This window comes from Schistocerca piceifrons, chromosome 1, assembly GCF_021461385.2.
Source record: "Schistocerca piceifrons isolate TAMUIC-IGC-003096 chromosome 1, iqSchPice1.1, whole genome shotgun sequence".
Lineage (NCBI taxonomy): Eukaryota > Metazoa > Arthropoda > Insecta > Orthoptera > Acrididae > Schistocerca > Schistocerca piceifrons.
The window spans coordinates 286,687,197-286,712,142 of NC_060138.1; the positions used below are offsets into that span (position 1 = coordinate 286,687,197).

Sequence of the window (24,946 nt, forward strand, 5' to 3'; positions counted from 1 at the left end):
CTTCGTATGCTGCGCTCCAGATCAGCATATGTGTGGATGTTCCCCTGGTAAACCCTGTCTTCCATGTAGTAACCACAACCAGAAACCCCAGGGAGTGAGATCAGGTGAAAGCGCCGGCCAAGCGTTTGGAAACCATCGGCTGATAATTCGATCGTTTCCAAATGTTTTTGGGAGAAGCAGATAAACCTCACGAGCGATGTGCGGTGGGGCTCCATCTCGCGTGAAAACTGTTGAGTTCAATGTGTCTGTCTCCTGAAGGGGGGGTATGACACGCTGGCGAAGCAGATCGCAGTAATGCTGGCCAGTCACACTGCACATATTTGGTTCTTGAGCGCCAGCCTGTTCAAAAAATGATGGACCAATGATGAACGTAGCCTTGAAGCCACACCTTACGGTGCCACGTTCACCATACAGAGGAACTTCATGCACAGTGATTCGAAGATCCCCACACTCGGCAATTCTGTGTGTACACTTCACCCGTCAGAGAAAAATGAGCTTCTTATGTCCATAGGATGATCCAGGGTCAGTCCTCGCAACTTCCTTGCGAGAAAGTGGAGAACGAAGTCAACACGTCGTTGCGCGTCCTATGGTGCAAGCTGCTGTACGATATGGATCCTGTACAGATACCGTTTGAGAATGGTTCGAAGCACATTCCTTACAGTGGGCCACGGGATGTTCAACCGTCTTGGCACAGCACGCGCACTGCCTGACGATGGGAAATTGCGTGCAGCATTGTCTATTATAGCAACAGCGATTTATTCAACCACCTGTGGTGCAACCGGGCGTCGACCTCTTCCCAGATCGACGCCCAGTTCTCCAGATGATTCCAACTTATTCATCATGCTCCACACAGCAGGTGGAGAAAGAGGACGCTTCCGTAATCTACATCTACATCACACTCCGCAAGCCGCCTAATGTCGTGTGGCGGAGGGTGCTTTCGGTACCACTATCCGATCCCTACAATCCTGCTCCACGCGCGAATAGTGTGTGGGAAGAATGATTGTCGGTAAGCCTCTGTATTGGCTCCAATTTCTCGAATTTTTCTACTCGTGGTCAATACGCGAGATGTATGTGGGGGGAAGCAATATGTTGTCCGACTCCTCCTGAAAAATGCTGTCCCAAAACTTCAATGTAAATCTCTCCGTGATGCACAACGTCAGTGGAGTTTGTTTAGCATCTTCGTAACGCTCTCTCGCCAGCTAAACGATCCCATGACGGAACACGCCGCTCTTCTTTGGATCTTCTTTGTCTCCTCTATTAGTCCTACCCGATAGGGATCCCAGATAGATGAACACTATTCAAGAATCTGGAGGACAAGCGCCTAATAAGCCACTTCTTTCGTGGATGAGTTACATTTCCTTAAGATTCTTCCAATGAATCTGAGTCTGGTATCTGCTTTTTCCACTATCTGTTTTATGCGGTCATTTCACTTGAGAACGCCGTGGATAGTTACGCCTAGATATTTTACGGCAGACGTTGTCTCCCGCTGATTGTCATTTTACATTTATTAACGCTCAGGGTCAACTGCCAGAGCCTGCACTATTCATCAGTTCTCTGCAGGTCGTTCTGTAAATTCTTACTATCTTCTGGTGCTACTACTTTGACATATACAACTGCATCATTTGCGAATAGCCTTAAAGAGCATCCGACACTTTCCACTAGATCATTTATATATATTGTAAATACACTCCTGGAAACTGAAATAAGAACACCGTGAATTCATTGTCCCACGAAGGGGATACTTTATTGACACATTCCTGGGGTCAGATACATCACATGACCACACTGACAGAACCACAGGCACATAGACACAGGCAACAGAGCATGCACAATGTCGGCACTAGTACAGTGTATATCCACCTTTCGCAGCAATGCAGGCTGCTATTCTCCCATGGAGACGATCGTAGAGATGCTGGATGTAGTCCTGTGGAACGGCTTGCTATGCCATTTCCACCTGGCGCCTCAGTTGGACCAGCGTTTGTGCTGGACGTGCAGACCGCGTGAGACGACGCTTCATCCAGTCCCAAACATGCTCAATGGGGGACAGATCCGGAGATCTTGCTGGCCAGGGTAGTTGACTTACACCTTCTAGAGCACGTTGGGTGGCACGGGATACATGCGGACGTGCATTGTCCTGTTGGAACAGCAAGTTCCCTTGCCGGTCTAGGAATGGTAGAACGATGGGTTCGATGACGGTTTGGATGTACCGTGCACTATTCAGTGTCCCCTCGACGATCACCAGTGGTGTACGGCCAGTGTAGGAGATCGCTCCCCACACCATGATGCCGGGTGTTGGCCCTGTGTGCCTCAGTCGTATGCAGTCCTGATTGTGGCGCTCACCTGCACGGCGCCAAACACGCATACGACCATCATTGGCACCAAGGCAGAAGCGATTCTCATCGCTGAAGACGACACGTCTCCATTCGTCCCTCCATTCACGCCTGTCGCGACACCACTGGAGGCGGGCTGCACGATGTTGGGGCGTGAGCGGAAGACGACCTAACGGTGTGCGGGACCGTAGCCCAGCTTCATGGAGACGGTTGCGAATGGTCCTCGCCGATACCCCAGGAGCAACAGTGTCCCTAATTTGCTGGGAAGTGGCGGTGCGGTCCCCTACGGCACTGCGTAGGATCCTACAGTCTTGGCGTGCATCCGTGCGTCGCTGCGGTCCAGTCCCAGGTCGACGGGCACGTGCACCTTCCGCCGACCACTGGCGACAACATCGATGTACTGTGGAGACCTCACGCCCCACGTGTTGAGCAATTCGGCGGTACGTCCACCCGGCCTCCCGCATGCCCACTATACGCCCTCGCTCAAAGTCCGTCAACTGCACATACGGTTCACGTCCACGCTGTCGCGGCATGCTACCAGTGTTAAAGACTGCGATGGAGCTCCGTATGCCACGGCAAACTGGCTGACACTGACGGCGGCGGTGCACAAATGCTGCGCAGCTAGCGCCATTCGACGGCCAACACCGCGGTTCCTGGTGTGTCCGCTGTGCCGTGCGTGTGATCATTGCTTGTACAGCCCTCTCGCAGTGTCCGGAGCAAGTATGGTGGGTCTGACACACCGGTGTCAATGTGTTCTTTTTTCCATTTCCAGGAGTGTAGCAACGGTCCTATCACACTTCCCTGTGGTACTCCGGATATTATCTTTATATCTGTTGAATTTGTTTCGTTAAGAGCGACGTGTTGATTTCTGTCTGCAAGAAAGTCCTGAATCCAATCGCAAGTCTGCTCCGATACTCCAAAGCTCGTATTTTTTTCAATGCGGAAGGGTGTCAAATGCCTTACTGAAAACAAGGAACGCGGCATCAATCTGAGCGCCGTTGTCCACTGCGCTGTACATCTCATGGAGGAACAGAGCGAGTCGAGTTTCGCGGGATATCAGTCTGCGAAGTCCTTGTTGATTTTCATAGAGCAGATGTTCATTTTCCAGAAACGTCAGACTTCTTGAACATAAATCAAGTTCTATAATTCTACGACAGATTGACGTCAACGATATAGGTCTATAATTGTGTGGATTTGTCTTACAGCCGTTCTTACAAACGGGAATGATCTGCTCTTTTTTCCAGTCGTTAGGTACCTTTCGTTGCTCAAGCCATCTACGATAAATTACTGCTAGAAGGGGAGCAAGTTCTTTCGCATATTCTTTATAGAATCTTATAGGTATCTCATCTGGTCCTGGCGCCTTTCCACTACTAAGCGATTGTAGCTGATTTTCAGTTCCCCCATCGTTTACCTCAATATCTGCCATTTCGACGTTCGTACGACGATTGAAAGGAGGGACAGTGTTACGATCTTCCCTGGTGAAACAACTTCGTAAGACCGAATTCAGTATTTCGGCCTTCTCTCTGTTCTTCCGTTTCGGTGGCGGTTTGGTCGCTGAGAGAATGAATAGATGATGATTTTGAGCCACTTACTGATTTTATATACGACCAAAATCTCTTAGGGTTTTTAGGCAGGTCGGTTGACAACGTCTTAAAATGTGTGTGAAATCTTATGAGACTTAACTGCTAAGGTCATCAGTCCCTAAGCTTACACACTACTTAACCTAAATTATCCTAAGGACAAACACACGCCGGCCGAAGTGGCCGTGCGGTTAAAGGCGCTGCAGTCTGGAACCGCGAGACCGCTACGGTCGCTGGTTCGAATCCGGCCTCGGGCATGGATGTTTGTGATGTCCTTAGGTTAGTTAGGTTTAACTAGTTCTAAGTTCTAGGGGACTAATGACCTCAGCAGTTGAGTCCCATAGTGCTCAGAGCCATTTTGAACAAACACACACACACACACACCCATGCCCAAGGGAGGACTCGAACCTCCTCCGGGACCAGCTGCACAGTCCATGACTGCAGCGCCCGAGACCGCTCGGCTAATCCCGCGCGGCTGACAACGTCTTACTTTCAAAATCATTGAACGTTTCTCTAATTGCTCTCCTTACGCTCATTTTCGCTTCGTCCAGCTTCTGTTAGACAGCTTGGATTTTAATTCTCTTGAATCTGAGATGAAGTGCTCTTTGTTTACGTAGAGCTTTTCTAAGACGACTATTAAACCATGGTAGATCTTTCTCATCCCTTGAAACCTTACTCGGAACATACCTGTCTAGGGCATATTGAACGACACCTTTGAATTTTTTCCTTTTGTTCTCCACATCTCCGTCTTCATCGCCGATTATTTGATGCTGACTGTTAAGATATTCTGAGATTTGTATCCTGTCACCCTTGCTGAGCAAATATATCTTTCTACCTTTCTTAACATTCCCTGTAGAACACGTCCGCTTCATTAACTGGTTAGATAAGTTCAGGGCTCCTTGTTGCCAGGAGCCCTAAGAAGTTACCCTCACGAGTTGGTTCTCTACCTATCTGCTCAAGGTAACTTTCGGACAAGACATCCAGAAAAATGCCAGACGATTCCCTGCCTATGGCAGCAGTTTTGATAGCATAACAGTCCCAATCTATACCTGGTAGGTTGAAGTCAACCCCTATTACAACAGCACGATCAGGAAAATTACTAATGATATTCTGCGAGCTCTGTTTGAAGCTCTCTACAACTACAGATCCTGATCCAGGTGGTCTATAAAAGCATGCAATCACCATTTTTTACCTTTATTTGATACTCAGTTTCACTCAGATTAATTCACATTCGGAATCCGTGATAACCTCGCTAGACTTCATCGAATTTTTTACTGCAATAAACATGCCGCCACCATTGGCGACTAAGGTTACAATAAACATTCCAATCTGAACGTAGAATTTCGTTGTCATTGATGTCTGGTTTGAACCAGCTTTCTGTTCCCAATACAATCTGTGCATTATAACCTTCAGCAAGCTATATTAATTCTGGGACCTTTCTTTGCATGCTCCTGCAGTTTATTAAAATCATGCTCATCTTTTCTATCTCTGATCTGCGAGGACCAAGAGTCTCTGAAGTCGCTGTGGCTGATGTAACAGGCAAATCGTCTTTGATCCCAAGGGAGGGGTTCTCTAACCTAAGAAAGCCCCATGTACAAGCCACAGACAATTCATTGAAAAAAGCTGTATTTTTTGCTTTAGGGAGGAAAAAGAAAGGAAATAAAAGCCAATGGACACATAATTACTTTCAATAGAGACGTGCTTTTCATGACTATGCTCCAATAAAAGCATTTTTCATACTGTTTTGCTTATTTTTTGGTTCATACAAGTAACATTCGTCAATACTGTATGTGATAAAATAAATTCAGAGATGGATTTAGTGCGCAAAAGGTATGAAAGTAAGATATGTCCTAAGAAAAGGCAAAAAGAAATATTTTACTGGCTTTTTGTCGTTGATTTTACTCTACGCTACCGTGCAGACCAGAAGAAACGCCATTGGTAATGTGAGCTAAAATCTTGGTGAGACATTTCTGTATTCAAGCTGTGGCATGTAGTCACTCAGGAGGTCTATGTCCATTTTATGAAATTGAAAATGTTGAATGGTGCTGATATGGATGCTGGATAAAAATTTAATGGTCACCAGTTGTATGGCAACTGCTTTAGTGATGCGTTTCGAACGCGCTCATCATTAGAAGATCTGTAAAATGTTACAAAAATTAAGAGTAACACAGTCATATTAGCTAAAAAAATAAACAATAATATATAATAAAAAGTGCATGAAAAACACATACCAAGATAATAAAGTGCCTGCTAGGTGGCGCTAGTGGTATGTGTCATATTCATATGACCGCATACTGCCTGTATGAAGTTTTTCTCCCTCACTTGGTATGTGTTTTTCATTAACTCTTATTGCATATTCTGGTTTGTTTTCTAGATACTCTCACCGTGCTACTTTTGAGTTCTGTAACCTTTTATGGATATTGTAATAATGCGTGTATTTGAAACGCGTCAATAAAGCTGTTTCTTTACAAGTGGTAACTATTAAGTATTTCTCCAGCGTCCATGCCATTTCTGCACAAATTTAATATATTCTTTGTATGGCTCGTAGTTTTTGCACAGTCATCGCCTGAAACACCGGAAATACTTATGAATAACCCTGAGTCTCCTCATTCTATACCTGGCAGTGTGAGAGGCCCTTTGCCCCGTACCAGGTAGTCGAGCCAATTGACCGGATTGAGGGCGTCCCTCTTGTCGATGATGGTGACGGACTCGTTGACGGTGAAAGAGATTCCGCCCATGGCGGGGTGGTCCTGCAGGTTCTGCCCCACGGCTGGCAGGTCCTGCACGACGGGGATTCCCAGGCTCTCCAAGTGGTCGCGAGGTCCCACGCCGGACAGCATCAGCAGCTGCGGGGAGTTGATGGCGCCCGCGGACAGAATCACCTCCTTGTCTGCCAGCACCTCCTGGTACCGGCAACACAACAGCGTCCACATGTTCAATAATAAGCAGCAGATTCATCACCAAAAACAAAATAGTATGCCTGCTGAAGCTTAAACTAGGCTCGTGTTCTCATGTAGACGGATCGTTATTAGAAACTGAATAAATACGCAGTGTGAGAATGGAATGTACCAGGCTTGAACAACAAATGATCAACTATCAGCCCAAGTCGGTGGGAAGTTACATTACAAGCACATAGTTACCTCACTAGCTTATTGTTGTGCGGAACTGCATGCCATTATCACCAGAAGCTGGACACATGTTTTCACCCTTGATGTACAAAATAACAAATTTGCCCTTCCATTTGCCCTTCCGACCATCCTGATTTATTATTTAATGCGAATACAAGGTTGGTACCTTTAAAAGGGATCCAAGTGATTCGTTATTCCATTCTTTTTCCGAACCAGGTTTGTGCTCCGTTTCTAATGACCTCGTTGCCGACTGGATATTAAACAATAATCTTCCTCCTTATACATTTTCTCGATTGTGTGGAAAATACGACTGTGTTACATTCTAAGTGTCTCACTCAAAAAAGTCTATGGTAGAGAAAACCTCTGTGGTACCATAAATCGGTAGCAGTATACTCTGCATTTTTACGTGGCACCAGCATATGCAGAGATTGGACGCAAATGGGCAAACACCGTGAAAAAGGTATGTTTGAACGTGGCTTTAGATGCTAGCGAAGCTTGCAGGTTACGTTATGGTATTTGACCACTAACGGCACCTGTGCAGTGTCTTCAGCAGTACGTTTCAAGCGCCAATCGGGGCTAGAACAGTGTAATGTGTAGTTGTGAGTGCAGTGTGGCGGAACTAAGTGACTTCGAACGTGGGAAAATTGTTGGTGCTCTTGCAGTAGGTGCATTCGTTAACAATGGAGCCAAGAGGCAAAATGTTGAAGATTTATAACGCATGCGTGGAAAGGGGAAAGACATCATCCGCTATGTCACAACGTGGTCGAAAGTGTGTGCTGAGTGAAGTGGACTGTCACGAAAAATAAGAGGAGGAGAGCGCTAAAATCACTACAGATCTGAATGCCGCACAATCAAATCCTGATAACACCATAACAACAAGAAGGGTATTCCATGAGCAGGGAATCTCAGAACGAGGTGGAATTCTAAAACCTATCATAAGTGAAGCTAATGCCTGTAACAGGAAAATTTGGTGCCGAAGTCGTAAGACCTCGACTATTTGGTCGGATGAATTTGGTTGTACACTCTTTCCACTTTCTGGCACAGTTCATATCTACGATGCCGCATTTCTGACCAGGATTATGTGACCATTTTGCCTGGTCACGTCCACCCCACAATACAATGTTTGTTCAACAATGGTGATGCCGTGTTTCAGCAGGGCTTCTGTTCACATAGCTCTCATCGCCCAGAACTGCTTTTGTGAGCACGATGATGAATTGTCGCATCTCCCTTGGCCACAATATCAAATGGTTCAAATGGCTCTGAGCACTATGGGACTTAACATCTGAGGTCATCAGTCCCCTAGACTTAGAACTACTTAAACATAACTAACCTAAGGACATCACACACATCCATGCCCGAGGCAGGATTCGAACCTGCGACCGTAGCAGCAGCGCGGTTCCGGACTGAAGCGCCTAGAACCGCTTGGCCAACACGGCCAGCCACCAATATCATCAGATCTCAAAATTATTTAGCCTTTTGGTCTACTCTGGAGAGAAGGTGCGTGATTACCATTCACTTCCGTCATCTTGACTTAACCTGGCGATATTTAGCAGAAATATTGTATAAAAACTATACAGGACTTTTATTCCTCTATTCAGAGACGAGTAGAAAATTGTTTTGAATGCCAACAGTTTTTCTACACCGTATTGGGTATGTTAGTGTGTCGTGTTTTTGACGTTTCCATATTATTTTCACTCCACTGTAGATTCTTCTCGTTCATGTTACCTGGGTTGGATGTGCTCCACGTACGCCAGATGAACAGAGGAGGACCACGCTAGAACTTAAACCGCAGTTTCAAGTGCACAAGACATTGTCGAATGTTCCCAGACGAGCGAGGCCTTTGTGAAGTAGTATTCACCTGGTGTGCCGCCGGGGATACAAAGCAACGTTTCGAAGCTGATGATACGCCGTTTGGCAGAAGGTGGAGACCAGAGGCTTATGCGACTTATTTGGCCAGGTCAGCTGTTTTGCTGTGTGAGTGTGAGTTTAGGGCAATCCAGACTCTAAGGTGTACTACATTTCCCGACTTTAGTGATAGTTATTTCACCGAGATAAGAGGGGCAATGTTAAGGTACTGGATTCGTATCAGGGAAAATGACATTTCAAACAGCCTCTCCGACGATCCTGATTTACATTTCTTGTGGTCTTCCTAAATCGATTAAGGAAAATCCTGACCGTTTCTCTTCGCCATCCATCTCTAATCCGAGCTTGTGCGTCGTTCGCTTCGTTTCTTGTGACCTCCTCACCGACGGTGTGTTAAACTCTAACCTTACTTCACCTGTTGATGTTTCTCCTCTCCTGCAATCTTTTCCGCAGCCATGAAATGTCGCAGCTCTCGACACAGAACTCTCTGTGCTGACCGTGGGTGGCCTCTAACCTTCCAGTGAACTGGCTACGCTTAATGTCACTCAGATGCGTTCGCTACGGCGTCCTAGCTGACTACAGGTCAAGTACAATATAACAATAGCACATAGTTGTAATGACTACTCCCGAGACAGACTATTGCCTAAAAGCATCGATCTCGTGCTTCTGTGTCACTACGTTACGTTTCTCGGTATTGTCCCACAATATTCCAGGCTGCACCATATCGCTACGACCTATCGTCGCTCCGGGATATGTTTTACAAATATGAGTATTCTTTTCGTCAAGCATCACAGTTCGCTTCTCTGGACATTCAGTGCATCGCTAACAGGAGTTCGCTTTTGCTTGAACGCATGTATCGAGTGGTTATAATTAAAATGCTGTTATTCACAGATGTAATTATCGTATGGTGGCAAAACTTGGTAGATATTCTGATTAGTTAATGCGAATAATATTCGCACTGGAAAAAATAGTTCCAATTAAGACCACCAGGTGCAATTCGGCGTTGTATACAGTTTTTTATAGTGGTAGGACACTCAAGCTATCATTTTACACGCCATAACATGTGTCAGTAGTATGACTATTGAGAAAACAGATCGTGTGCTGTTAAGTGAAATTGCTTTATGTGAACGACAGCAATTATAGTGCCATATTGAGAGAGTGTCCCCAACAGAAAGGTCTGAAGGGAGACCCGTTGTCATTAAGCGGCTTCAAGAAAATGATAATGAAATTCGAAAACACGGCTGGTCTTGGTGTGACACCTGGAAGAGAAAGGCGTCCTATACCGGTGGAAGCAGTGGATCTGGTTGCCGTTGCTGTAATGGACCACGCAGCACGCAGCACGTGCCCCGAGTAGTGCTAGTGCTCGTGCAGTCTCACGAAAATCATCCATCCAGTGGTCAACAGTGCGGGAAGTTTTGCACTGGTACCCGTACACGATACAGATGGTACAACAGCTGAACCTTCGTGATCCGCAGCAACTTTCTGATTTGCTATTCCGTCTCTGGCACGGATCGAATATGACGACACGTGACCGAACAATATTATACGGAGTGACGAGGCACATCTTATACTACAGAACTGCCGAATTTGATGTTCCGTTAAACCGAGTGTTGTGCACGAAGAGCCATTGGACTTGCACAGTGACCATGTCGGCGTAGATTCACAAGCGCATTTACTCTCGGTCCGATCTTCTTTGAAGACAATGCAACCAGAGGGACCGTCACGTCTGCATGTTATCGAAACCTCCTTGTACAGCATGTGATTCCTGCTCTCGAAGAGCGCAGTTATGTAAAAACCAATGTTTTCATGCAAGATGGATCAACACCTCATGTCACTCACCAGTGGAAGATATGATTATTGCAAACTTTCAGGAACGTGTTATTACCAGAGGTTTTTCAGCTGTATGGCCTACAAGGTCACCTGACCTGAATCCATGTGCCTTTTGATTCTTGGGATATCTGAAAGAATGCATTTATCAGGAATAAGTTCGATCTCTACCTCATCTGGAGGCCAGTGAGCACTTTTCTCAGATGCCTCCAGAACTGCTGCGAGCAACTGTTGGTAAGGTCGTTTAAAGGATTCTGCATCTCTTCGACGTCTATGGAGAATTGTGTAAGCGGTAGTTAGTAATGAAAAGAACGTTTTCCGATACACATCCATTCCTAATCCATTACAGATGGAAACGTATATATTTGTCTTTCTTAAATTCACAGAGTTAGATTTGCACCTGGCGAGCAACTTGGAACTGATCCTTTTGCAGAGTGTTTTTAAATTTCATAACAGTCATGTGTGGGGTAATATGCAGGACCCCCATCGTTGGTGACAGCGAATCATCAGCATCGTGGCGCCCGGAATGTGTGGGCCAGGATAATTGGCGACCGTCTTTTGAGACCAGTCCTCCTTCCACGTCGCCTAACAGACCGAAACTACCGATATTTGTTGCGTGTGGCTTTTTCCCCCCTGCTGGAAGAAGAGCCATTGATACTTCGAAGGAGTATGTGGTTTCTACATGTTGGTGCTCCAGCCCACTTCACCGTTAACGTCCGGACGCATCTCAATCATGTTTTCCCTGGTCGATGTATCGGACGAGAGGGTCCAGTTGCATGGCCTGCTCGTTCACAGGATCTCAAACCGTGCGATTTCTGGTTATGGGGTCGTCTCGAAAGGATCATGTATGCAGAGTCCATTCCAGATGTAGAGACACTGGAGCAGCGTATTCATGCTGTCTTCGACACTGTTTGTTGGATGCAGTTTGGCCGACATGAACGTGTGAGACAGAACATGCTACGGCGGTTACACGCATGCGTTAGGGCACATGGGAATCATTTTCAACACATACCGTAATGTGGCTGCGTGGTACAGCGTGTATTAGACAGCAATCTCTGAAATAATGTGTGACTGAATAAATGTCTCTAGCCAGGAAACTATGCATTTCCTGTCGTAAGTTCGTTAGACCTCTTTTGTTCCGTATTCTCTCATCGATCAGTCCCTAGAGTTTGTACACGATGGAAAAAAATCACCATGTATAACTGTATTCCAAGAACAGAGAAGAAATCAGGTCAAGTTAATTGTTTGGAGGACCTTCGAAGTGACATTTGGTGACATTGTGAAACTGTATCAGAACTCATTTTGACGAAATGAATGAACGCCCATCAGTAGCAAATGTTACATAAGATGTGAATTATTCTTTGTTCTGTGGATAAACACTATGTGTCTTTAATGCAGTGGTTCTGCATTCTCACGCCGTTGATCGTTGCTGATTCTTCCGACTTTAGGGGGAGTTTCCCACCTCAAAGGCAAAAGAGTGCCCTGAACCTCTGAAAACCTACCAAACACTTATTGAATCTATCCTACACAGAATCGCAGCTGCATTGCGTTCAATATTTCGACCAATGCGCTATTAAGCAGGAGGTCATAATGCTTTGACCCCTCATTGTATTCATGATCACAGTTTCTGGTCAGACTGTAAAGAACTAAGACATTTTAAGTAGCATCTGTTGTTACGTTAAATAACTGGACAACATTTGTAGATAATATGCAGAAGTTTGTGATGATATTTCAACGATGTTAGCTGACAAAGATTACGGCATCACCTTAATAAATAAATGCATGGGGACAGTCATAGAAATGTCATGTACAGTAGAGGGATAGTACCTGGTGCACACATCAGTTTCTCTCCTTCATGTATGTAAACAGGAGTGTTGTGGGGCGGCGGGTGGAATTGTACGTTGTTATATTATAATTTGTTTGAATGTAGAAACACTGCATTTCCCGGCCGATTAACCATATGTGCGGCGGCGGGTGGAATTATTGTTGCTTAAAATGTTCCTATTATTTAGAATGTTATTTATGCTGTCTTTCGCCGTTCTCAACACTGGCTCTCTAACTACAATATTGGCAACCAGAAAGTGATTAGCAAAACGTGAAGCCTGTAATTAGAATTCCTAGTGCGCATTTCAACTGAGAATACACTTATAGTTACAGCTTATAGCTCTGAGGAATTAGGGGATTGTCTGGGATTTCTAATCAAAAACGGTCGTGAAGAAAACGCTCTGTATTCTGAAAGTCACAGATGAAAACAAAAGAATCCACACAATCTAACTAACAGAGCCGTTCAGAGTCTAATGCGCTGATGCCACTATAACTGTTCAAATTAAATATTTAAATGAATGCTCGCCATAATTTGATGATAAGGTTCATCAAACGCCACGCTAAATAATGGTAGAATGTTTGTCCCGCGGCGGCACGTGAAAATACGACAATACGCAAACTGAAGATCGATAATTATAGTCATCCCAGAATTAGCACTTCACTCGAAAATGATTTCATGGTACGCGTATCTCGAGTAACTTAATACGGCCTCCGAGGCTGTTTGTAGCAATGATACCGACGCGACGCGACTCCCGACACAGATGGCGTGCTATTCAGCGTCTGGAGAGAACTGGGGCCTTGCTTCCTCGCGCATCGTTCTTATATACACTCCTGGAAATGGAAAAAAGAACACATTGACACCGGTGTGTCAGACCCACCATACTTGCTCCGGACACTGCGAGAGGGCTGTAAAAGCAATGATCACACGCACGGCACAGCGGACACACCAGGAACCGCGGTGTTGGCCGTCGAATGGCGCTAGCTGCGCAGCATTTGTGCACCGCCGCCGTCAGTGTCAGCCAGTTTGCCGTGGCATACGGAGCTCCATCGCAGTCTTTAACACTGGTAGCATGCCGCGACAGTGTGGACGTGAACCGTATGTGCAGTTGACGGACTTTGAGCGAGGGCGTATAATGGGCATGCGGGAGGCCGGGTGGACGTACCGCCGAATTGCTCAACACGTGGGGCGTGAGGTCTCCACAGTACATCGATGTTGTCGCCAGTGGTCGGCGGAAGGTGCACGTGCCCGTCGACCTGGGACCGGACCGCAGCGATGCACGGATGTACGCCAAGACCGTAGGATCCTACGCAGTGCCGTAGGGGACCGCACCGCCACTTCCCTGCAAATTAGGGACACTGTTGCTCCTGGGGTATCGGCGAGGACCATTCGCAACCGTCTCCATGAAGCTAGGCTACGGTCCCGCACACCGTTAGGCCGTCTTCCGCTCACGCCCCAACATCGTGCAGCCCGCCTCCAGTGGTGTCGCGACAGGCGTGAATGGAGGGACGAATGGAGACGTGTCGTCTTCAGCGATGAGAGTCGCTTCTGCCTTGGTGCCAATGATGGTCGTATGCGTGTTTGGCGCCGTGCAGGTGAGCGCCACAATCAGGACTGCATACGACCGAGGCACACAGGGCCAACACCCGGCATCATGGTGTGGGGAACGATCTCCTACACTGGCCGTACACCACTGGTGATCGTCGAGGGGACACTGAATAGTGCACGGTACATCCAAACCGTCATCGAACCCATCGTTCTACCATTCCTAGACCGGCAAGGGAACTTGCTGTTCCAACAGGACAATGCACGTCCGCATGTATCCCGTGCCACCCAACGTGCTCTAGAAGGTGTAAGTCAACTACCCTGGCCAGCAAGATCTCTGGATCTGTCCCCCATTGAGCATGTTTGGGACTGGATGAAGCGTCGTCTCACGCGGTCTGCACGTCCAGCACAAACGCTGGTCCAACTGAGGCGCCAGGTGGAAATGGCATAGCAAGCCGTTCCACAGGACTACATCCAGCATCTCTACGATCGTCTCCATGGGAGAATAGCAGCCTGCATTGCTGCGAAAGGTGGATATACACTGTACTAGTGCCGACATTGTGCATGCTCTGTTGCCTGTGTCTATGTGCCTGTGGTTCTGTCAGTGTGATGTATCTGACCCCAGGAATGTGTCAATAAAGTTTCCCCTTCCTGGGACAATGAATTCACGGTGTTCTTATTTCAATTTCGAGGAGTGTATATAAAGCCGCGGTGCGGACGGCTAAGGGAACGCCTGATCAAATCGGCTCTCCCGACTAGCCGCTGGGCTAGTAATGCACCACATTAAGTTATCGAATAAATCATAGCTTCTTTTGCTGATGGCCGATGAAGCTCTCAATTTAAATGTGCATTCAACACACAGGGAAGTAATCATAATAAAAGTTTGACGTGGCTAAGTTAAATATTTTGGGCGAGAGAATTAATTTAATTACACTGCATGCAGTAGACGAGCTCTGAACTGGCCCTTTGTAGATACGCTATCGCTATAGTTTTATAGGTATTCAGATGAAACGTCTCACATCCTTATGGTGATAGCGGATCTCCAGTCTACTTAAATATAAACATCCTAGCCTTATTTATTAGCCGACTTAATCTATCTTGCTTCCCTAAGTTTTAAGACGAAAACCAGAAAATCATGAATTTCCACTAAAATCTTATTTTGTGAGATCCAGAAGACTGTTTTTAATAAATAATTATGAAAAATGAATCTAATTATAAATTTTTAACACTCTAGCTCTTTTCTGTTGCGCCAATGATTTTTACAGAAAAACGTCCAAATTTCGAAAATGGCTAAAGTTATCGAACTGATATTCAACACATGTTGTTTTAGTATTACTCCTGACATGCTAGAATCGTTTTAGGTTATTTCCTTGATTCTTAAAGTATTGCGCAACATTTATGACGTCAGAGCTAGTTACAGCGGACTAGGCTGGCACACAGTGGAAAGACTGATGTGAATTTACTACGGCGTGAGTAGGCTGCTTCCCTACATCACCCTCTACTTAAATTTTTTGTTTAAGAATGGTAATGAACGAAAAAAAAATTAATTACAAAAAGGGAAGCAAGAGTACAGCGTAACTTCCTATGAAAATTTAAAATTGAAATGTAAACATGTAGAAACATTACAAGAAAACTGATTACCTACGTTAATTATTTAAATTGCGGGCATGTTCACTGCATCTTAAGCAACATTATTACTCAAAATTTAAGCAAAGTCAATGAAACACTTTGGCATACATATTGCCTTAGACAAACAAACACATAAAAAATGTAAAATTATTAAAATCTTAATTCCATTAAATCCATTTTTATATACACAAATTCAAAGAAAATAACATGATACATAAACAGATGATTATCTCTTATCAGTCTTTTCTAAACCTGAAACAAAATTTCACAAATAATTTTTACACACGAGGTTGTAGCCGCTTTGGCTTGCGTCCTACACTTCCATTCACAAGGGTAGAGGAGGGAAAGTTGCTATGGTGTGCGTCCTTCACGTTCACTCTAAATTACATGGGGAAAGGGGAGGGGTCACTGTGAGTTGTGTCCAAGTCACTCCACGCTTTTACGCAGCTTCCAGGCTGCCATTATCTGGTTTGTCCTGTAGAACAAACAAAAAGAGTGCCTCAGACTGTGTTCACTTAACATCTAAGGGTGGGTCACAATGAAATGGGGATATATACATTTTATCCTTCAATATTTTTCTGGAACAAAGTTAACAGAACTTTTTCAATTTTACTCTCGTGGTTACTTGACTGTCATAAAATCGGTAAACAAATGGCTCAAAACGCCGTTAGTCACGTACTAGAGAAAATTTATGCTCAAAGCATACAATCACAAATCCTATTTAATTTCAATTTATTATTTCTGGGCCGGAACACTGAACCAATGCTCGGTATATTCCTGATACATTTGTATTTTATTCACTTAGCTGACTCATCTCTGATTACCTTATTCTTAGAGATAGTATGAGTGTATTTGATTAGTAGTTTTCTCAGCTTTTTTGTACATGTGAGTAAATTTTGGTAATAGTACAGTTCTGAATGTTCAAAACACACTACGTTTAGTTGACTACTAACTCCACTTATTGGTCCTCTGCTGTTGTGTCAGTTCCACATCTGCAATCATGTACTTACTTCATTGAAATGTATTTATGCTGAGCTAAAATAATGTTTCACGTCTGTCATTATGTTACTCAAATATGTTGCTAGTGTATGTACTTATTTAACACTCACTCTATTAACATTTAAAGCATAGGATAGCACATTTATTCCATATCTATAGTGTATTGCAGCTGATCAGTTTGCTCACGTGGCAATCCATTTCCACTCGATCGGACGCTGAAACCACAGGTAGTCTCTCTCGACCTACCACTATAATGCATTAAGTAACTATGGACGAGCGTAATGCTAAATTCCTTAAACCTATAGGACACCATGAGCTGCTCTGTCTCATCTAACATAAGGGTACCTATGGTCGCATTCACGCCTCCAACTCATAACCTCAATACGTGTAGGTGCGTCCTGTCACACACTACACCAAAATAATGGCCAGCTCCAACCTTATAAATACTTCAGGGACGTGTCCTTCACGTCTCAACCACAAACACTGCTCAATTCTACTACACTGCCATTCCTTGCTACACAAGGTGAGTTTATTCTTACAAGTTATCTGCATATTTTTTCATAACACTAAGCAATCTCTTTTACTATTAATTAGTTAGCTCTACAACATACAATAGGTTTCACTGCCACTTCAGATCCTGCTTGTAGACGAACTCGTATATCTTTTTAAATTACTATTGTGGGACCATCTCCAAGAAAACAACAACTTTGTACTTATAATATTACCATGGTTCTACACATAATTATTACTCAAATACATTTGTATCTCAATTACGTCATACTTCTCTATTGTTTGTCACTATTAGGTTGGTCTTATTAGGTATTTTTCTCCACTAATCGGTGGATAGAATGGTTCCAGAACTCATGACTTGATAGCCATGGCGGAAAATTTTTAGTATTAGAGAGTAAGTGCCGAAATTTTGGTGGATAGGAAAGATGAAGAATGAGTGAGATCTGAAATGGGGAAGAAGATCTCACACAGCTGGGACTGCACAGCTGCCACACTGTGTAGAGGTTACAGAACAACCTCCTCCCTACAGCATTCATTCATAACCTTTGACCACGCCACGTCGATCTGAAAATACCTTATGATGCCTTTTTAGAACCTGTCTCAGTTCTTCCTTCTGGTTAGCTGAAATTTTATCGATTTCCTGCAATTTAGCTTCTATTTTGTCCAAAAGAATTGCTTCTTCTTCATCTGTGTTTAGCTTACTTTTACTAAGATTAACACCTTCATCGCAATACCTCCTATTTTTCAGAACTCGTGTAGGCAGCTCCCAATTGTCATCATTAGTTACTACATGTTTATCACTAAAAGGTACTGTAATTACTCCGGTTATTGGCAAGACCATTTTTAACTGGCTTCTTTCAAAGTCAACAACACTCTGATATTTTGACGACAAATCTACGCCAATTAAAACCTCAATACTGAGATTGTTTACAATTAAACATGGATGATCAATTAAATTACCATTAATGTTAAAGGGCAGCAAAGCTTCTTGCTTTACCGTTTTTGACACCTTGCCAGTAGCACCAATTATTCTTAGTCCTGAAACCCTCATTACTGCAAGTTTGTCTTTACCAGGTAATGCATCAAAGAAGGACTGAGATATTGCGCTCACCTCACTTCCACTGTCTAAAAGACAACGTACATTGATACCCAACATATTCACTATCATTATAGGGTGGCTTATTCTAGGTTGTACAGGTGGTTCCTCAAACTCATCCAATAGTTCCTTTTGGATTTGTCTCCCACTAAAATGATCGACATCTGTCTTCATTACATTTAGGTCACAGTGTGTAGGGGTTTCCTGAATTACATTTTCCGCTGCCTCTTCCAGTCGGTCTACTAATTTCAAATCGAAACACCGCACGACTTCATTACATTTAGTTTGCGGAACATAACCCAAATTACTGTAGTCTGAGTGATTCTGCGCCTCCAGACCGGGCATGACCCTAGTTACAGCTAAACCACTTTCACCATTATCGTCGGGTTCCTTCTCAAGTGACAACTGGTCACAGCTACTGGGTTCATCGACCCCCAATAGGCTACCCTCTCACTTATCTCCTGTCCTAAATCTATTAGTACATTATCAACATCCTGTACAGGCACTTTAGATAAGAGCACATCATCCTCATCGTAAATATAAGCATGAATTTCTTCTGCTTCTTCACCTGACATTTCAGTATTTTGTAGCTCCTCCCTATCGTTACACTGCTGTGCCTTCTCTTTCTCTTCCCACTTAGAAAGCGTCTCTAACACGGTATCTATCGAATATTGTGAGTAATCTAATATTTCTACTGTATCCTTAGATGCTACCGACACTTCATCCACACGTTCAGTTTGAGTATTCTGATCTGTCTTACCAATTCCCGTAACTACTGGCTTAGGAAAAGTAACCGCCTGGTGAGCGCCAGTGTCCTCATAGACGGGAACTAGTTTTCCTGCCTCGGCCTACTACTTTTTCCTTTATTTTCATTATAGTTAGCTGACATAGCATTGCTTTCCGTACTGTTGTTTACATGCATAATTTTGTTTGGAACAAAATTATTATCACTTGGATGGCATTGTTGGTTCTGATTATTATTTTTCCAATTCCTACCTCTCTTAGGATGACGAACACCTACTGTTCTGATGTTTACATTGCCATTCTGCTCGTTCTTAAAATAACTACTAGTGTTATTAGCATTTCTGTTATTATGTGCTTGCTCCTCATTGGCAGCAAACACGTTCTACACGTTCCAAATACTCAATGAAACGATCCAGATTGTCTCTAGGGGCAGATATAATTCTAGTTTGCCAATACCATGGCAGTTTGGCTTCAAGACCTAGTATAATAATTTCCGGTTTTAGCTTTTCGCCCAAATGTGACAAACGTGAGGTCCATGACCTAGCACACTCTTTAATAGATTCCTTGCCTGCATTGAAGCGTTTTCCACTCCAAAATTCTCTCAACACTTCATTTTGCTTATTACTAGACCAGTACTCATTAATGAAAGCTGTTTTAAACTCCGCTAATGTTTTACACTTCAACATAACATCAGCTGACCAACGCATGGCGTCACCTGCTAAATGGCTTCTAATAAATGAGATTTTCTCTCGTTCAGACCAAGTTGGTGGAATCACATCTTCAAAATCGTTCCAGAAATCTAGCGGGTGGATATTTTTATCTGGATCGAACCACAAGAACTGCCGACACCCGATAAAAGCGGCGTTTGCAGCTACAACTTGTTGTATACTACCATTACCAGAAGTTACTGAAGCTACTTTACTTTCAATGTTAGCAATGTTAGTACTGATATTGTCTACTCTCATTTCAACATTATCTACTCTTTGCACAATATGAGTAGTATCAGTTTTGATTGCGTCTACTTCTGCTTGACATATGTTTACTTTTATATTAACATCTTTAAACCTATCTGAGCACAGTTCAGATTCTGCCTCGATCTTTTCTGTTAACTTGTGCTCCAGCTTCGCATCTTCCATTTGGAAGTCTCTGCGAACCTCAGCAACTTCGGATTTTACTGTTTTATACATTTCAGAAAATAGTTGAGCAACCTTTTTCTTAATATCCTCATGATTGTAATCAATTTTATAATTCAAACTGTCCAGATCCTCTTTCAACTTATTGCAACCAGCCTTGAAGGTATTGTCCATTTCCTCCAATCGTTTATTAAAATTAGTTTGGCTGGCCACAATTCTGTTATTTACCTCAATTATATCAGATTTTAATTCAGCTGTCATTCTAGCATTACTGGCTGACATTTTTGCATTACTGCTTTTGACCTCAGTTATTTCAGACTTTAATTCAGCGTTACTGATAGCTATTGCTTGTAATATAACATTTAAATCAATAGCCCCAGTATCTTTGGGTTGCTCACTAGCTGGCTTTTTATCACACTCAGGTGACGAAAAACTAGCTCAAACACAAGAATCATCAAAACTAAATGAAACTTCTGATTGATCAGTCATACCTAACTTCTCCTGTTTAAACTCTACCATCTCTGATGACTGTTTCGGTTTTAACTCATCAGATAAACTATCATCCAATAAATTAACAATTTCTAATTTCTGCTTTACTACAGGGGTCTCTATTATTGAATCATTGCCCCTTTTTACACTACTGCCAGGAGACAATACTTCATATTTCACCTCAACATTACTATTTTCATGCATATTTACACTTGAACCGTTGTCTGGATTTACAGTTCCCTCAACAGACATAGGTTCTGATTTAAGTTTAACCCCAGTTTCTTTTGGCGGTTAGTAAAATTTTTAACAGCTTTTCACTTGACTTAGTTCCTTCTGCACGACGTATGGCGTTGCCGGCGTGGTGTACCAGGATTACTGATGCGACGCAGCTCGCTGAATTGCAGACGGCACTCCGACAGCTGTTGTGTGTTTGCGTGGCCCGCAACTGCAGGCCCGGCTCCGGCTGCTCTGGCAGACGACTGCGGTGAGGCGAAACTGGCTTCTCGCGATGACGGCAGCGCCGCTAGACTCAGTGCCAGCTCCGTCAATTCAGATGCGTCGTTAATCCAATTGCGTCGTCCACATACACACGTAACACTTTCACTGTTCCATTACTCAGTTGCGTGTCGCATTTCACTCGCGAATCCGAATAGTTAAAAATCACTTTCACTTTTACTCAGTTTACTTTCCCGGCCGATGCACCATATGTGGGCCGGCGGGTGGAATTTACTGTTGTATAAATGTTTGAATGTAGAAACACTGCATTTCCCGGCCGATTAACCATATGTGCGGCGGCGGGTGGAATTATTGTTGCTTAAAATGTTCCTATTATTTCGAATGTTATTTATGCTGTCTTTCGCCGTTCTCAACACTGGCTCTCTAACTACAATATTGGCAACCAGAAAGTGATTAGCAAAACGTGAAGCCTGTAATTAGAATTCCTAGTGCCCACTTCAACTGAGAATACACTTATAGTTACAGCTTATAGCTCTGAGGAATTAGGGGATTGTCTGGGATTTCTAATCAAAAACAGTCGTGAAAAAAACGTTCTGTATTCTGAAAGTCACAGATGAAAACAAAAGAATCCACACAATCTAACTAACAGAGCCGTTCAGAGTCTAATGCGCTGATGCCACTATAACTGTTCAAATTAAATATTTAAATGAATGCTCGCCATAATTTGATGATAAGGTTCATCAAACGCCACGCTAAATAATGGTAGAATGTTTGTCCCGCGGCGGCACGTAAAAATACGACAATACGCAAACTGAAGATCGATAATTATAGTCATCCCAGAATTAACACTTCACTCGAAAATGATTTCATGGTACGCGTATCTCGAGTAACTTAATACGGCCTCCGAGGCTGTTTGTAGCAATGATACCGACGCGACGCGACTCCCGACACAGATGGCGTGCTATTCAGCGTCTGGAGAGAACTGGGGCCTTGCTTCCTTGCGCAGCGTTCTTATATATAAAGCCGCGGTGCGGACGGCTAAGGGAACGCCTGATCAAATCGGCTCTCCCGACTAGCCGCTGGGCTAGTAATGCACCACATTAAGTTATCGAATAAATCATAGCTTCTTTTGCTGATGGCCAATGAAGCTCTCAATTTAAATGTGCATTCAACACACAGGTAAGTAATCATAATAAAAGTTTGACGTGGCTAAGTTAAATATTTTGGGCGAGAGAATTAATTTAATTACACTGCACGCAGTAGACGAGCTCTGAACTGGCCCTTTGTAGATACGCTATCGCTATAGTTTTATAGGTATTCAAATGAAACTTCTCACATCCTTATGGTGATAGCGGATCTCCATTCTACTTAAATATAAACATCCTAGCCTTATTTATTAGCCTACTTAATCTATCTTGCTTCCTTAAGTTTTAAGACGAAAACCAGAAAATCATGAATTTCCACTAAAATCTTATTTTGTGAGATCCAGAAGACTGTTTTTATTAAATAATTATGAAAAATGAATCTAATTATAAATTTTTAACACTCTAGCTCTTTTCTGTTGCGCCAATGATTTTTACAGAAAAACGTCCAAATTTCGAAAATGGCTAAAGTTATCGAACTGATATTCAACACATGTTGTTTTAGTATTACTCCTGACATGCTAGAACCGTTTTAGGTTATTTCCTTGATTCTTAAAGTATTGCGCAACATTTATGACGTCAGAGCTAGTTACAGCGGACTAGGCTGGCACACAATGGAAAGACTGATGTGAATTTACTACGGCGTGAGTAGGCTGCTTCCCTACAGTGTGTAGCCACACTCACTGGAATTACAGTTGACCTAAGGGTGTAATAATTCCAGCATAAGTATCTGAACAGAAAACTGAAGAAACTGTGAAATACCAAAGTTGTGTACAGTTTAAACTATTGTTACTATTACATTCTTCTGCCGTGGTACTTCATCCTAAGAGTAACATCCTGAGCAAAAGCGTAGTTGAACATCCGAGTTTCCAAAGCAATCGTCTAACGGAAGGCGAGGGAGCACAGAATACGTGCAGCTGCATCGCGCTTCTTTTTTATAAATGGGTTGTATTCATACACTTGGAGCCACTCTGGTTGTCACAGCATGATCATTAATCCACCTGCTGGCTGCGATATCTCCTATCGTAAAGCACAGCAGAGAAATCTTTAGGGCTGTGTACATGTGAACCCTAAAGGATACGAGAGAAAAGCTTTAGTCCTCCAGACTTACGAATTCAGGTAAAAGGTAGCGTTGGGGATGGGTAGGAGAGCGAAGATGCGTTATTGAGTAGGTGCACCCTCAGCGCAACATTGGGATGAAATTGCGGAAACGTGATTCCGCAATTCCTTTAAACGCTAAGTAACTGATAGCACGAGAAAGTGGCGTATTGTACCTCATATGTACTTCCGGTCTTAAATTAGAGGAGGCAGGACAATAGAACGATGAATGCATATTGCTCCTATTGTATGAACATCATATTATCACTCTGTATCGTATCGTGAACCCACGGCAATTACTACAATGAATAACAGTTTTTCATTTGATATGTGTGATGTACACAAATGCGAAATATCTAGCAAAACTCGCCATTGCCTTTCAAGTATAATATTTTCTTTATCACTCTCGCCTTTTTTGCTGTTGCGTTTAATGTCCGCTGTGCATCAATTTCGATGTAATTACGATACTGAATTGTACTTGGCACACACTTCGGTTACTCTTCTTTGCCTATGTAAAATAAAAGGCGTAACTCTCACCGGAACCCGAGTTCAACTTGGAGCGTAATAAATGCAGCAGCATCAGTATCAGAACGCAGTATAAAAAATGTGTTCGTGGACCTTCTCCTGTAGTGCACAAACACGTTGACTGTAGATATTTAATCACAGACACAGTCCCTTTGACTGTTCAGAGTCAAGATGCAAACAACCACGCATGAGCAGCGCCTAGTAGATTGAGGGGGTCCGACAGCCGATCAGTTCCAGTCATTCCACCAGGAAGGAGGTACACGGCTCGTGTTTCCTGTAGTTCAACCCTGCCTCGACGGTCAACAGCGCGGTTCGATAGCGTGCGCATTGTTACTCAACAAGGGAAGTGTCCAGGCGTCTCGAAGTGTTGCGATGTTGTTCGGACATGGAGCAGATACGGAGAGACAGGAACTGTCGATGACATGCCTCGCTCATGCCACCCAAGGGCTACTATTCCAATGGATGACCGCTACCTAGGGATTATGGCTCGGAGGAACCCTGACAGCAACGCCACCATGTTGGTTAATGCTTTTAGTGCAGCCACAGGACGTCGTGTTACGACTCAAACTGTGTGCAATAGGCTGCATGATGCGTAACTTCACTCCCGACGTCCATGGCGAGGTCCATCTTTGCAACCACGGCACCATGCAGCGCGGTACGGATGGGCCCAACAAATGTCGAATGTACCGCTCAGGATTGGCATCACATTCTCTTCACCGATGAGTGTCGCAGATGCCTTAAACCAGACAATCGTCGGAGACGTGTTTGGAGGCAACCCGGTCAGGCGTTCAGACTTAGACAAACTGTCCAGCGAGTGCAGCAAGCTGGAAGTTCCCTGCTGTTTTGGGGGAACATTATATGGGGCCGACGTACGTCGCTGGTGGTCATGGAAGGTGCCGTGACGGCTGTACGATACGTGATTGCCATCCTCCGAATTGTAGTGCAACCATATCGGCAGCATATTGGCGAGGAATTCGTCTTCATGGATGACAATTCGCGCACCCATTGTGCACATCTTGTGAATGACTTC

At 43.9% G+C, this 24,946-nt stretch overlaps 1 protein-coding gene across 1 annotated transcript in view; it reads right to left on the reverse strand.

Moving 5' to 3' along the window:
• Window positions 1-24,946, reverse strand: part of LOC124712603 (glucose dehydrogenase [FAD, quinone]-like) — a 78,101-nt gene that overhangs the window by 31,960 nt on the left and 21,195 nt on the right. The window contains exon 3 of the mRNA XM_047242887.1: window positions 6,528-6,813. Within this exon, the coding sequence (XP_047098843.1) occupies window positions 6,528-6,813 (286 nt within the window). The remainder of the gene's footprint in view (window positions 1-6,527; window positions 6,814-24,946) is intronic.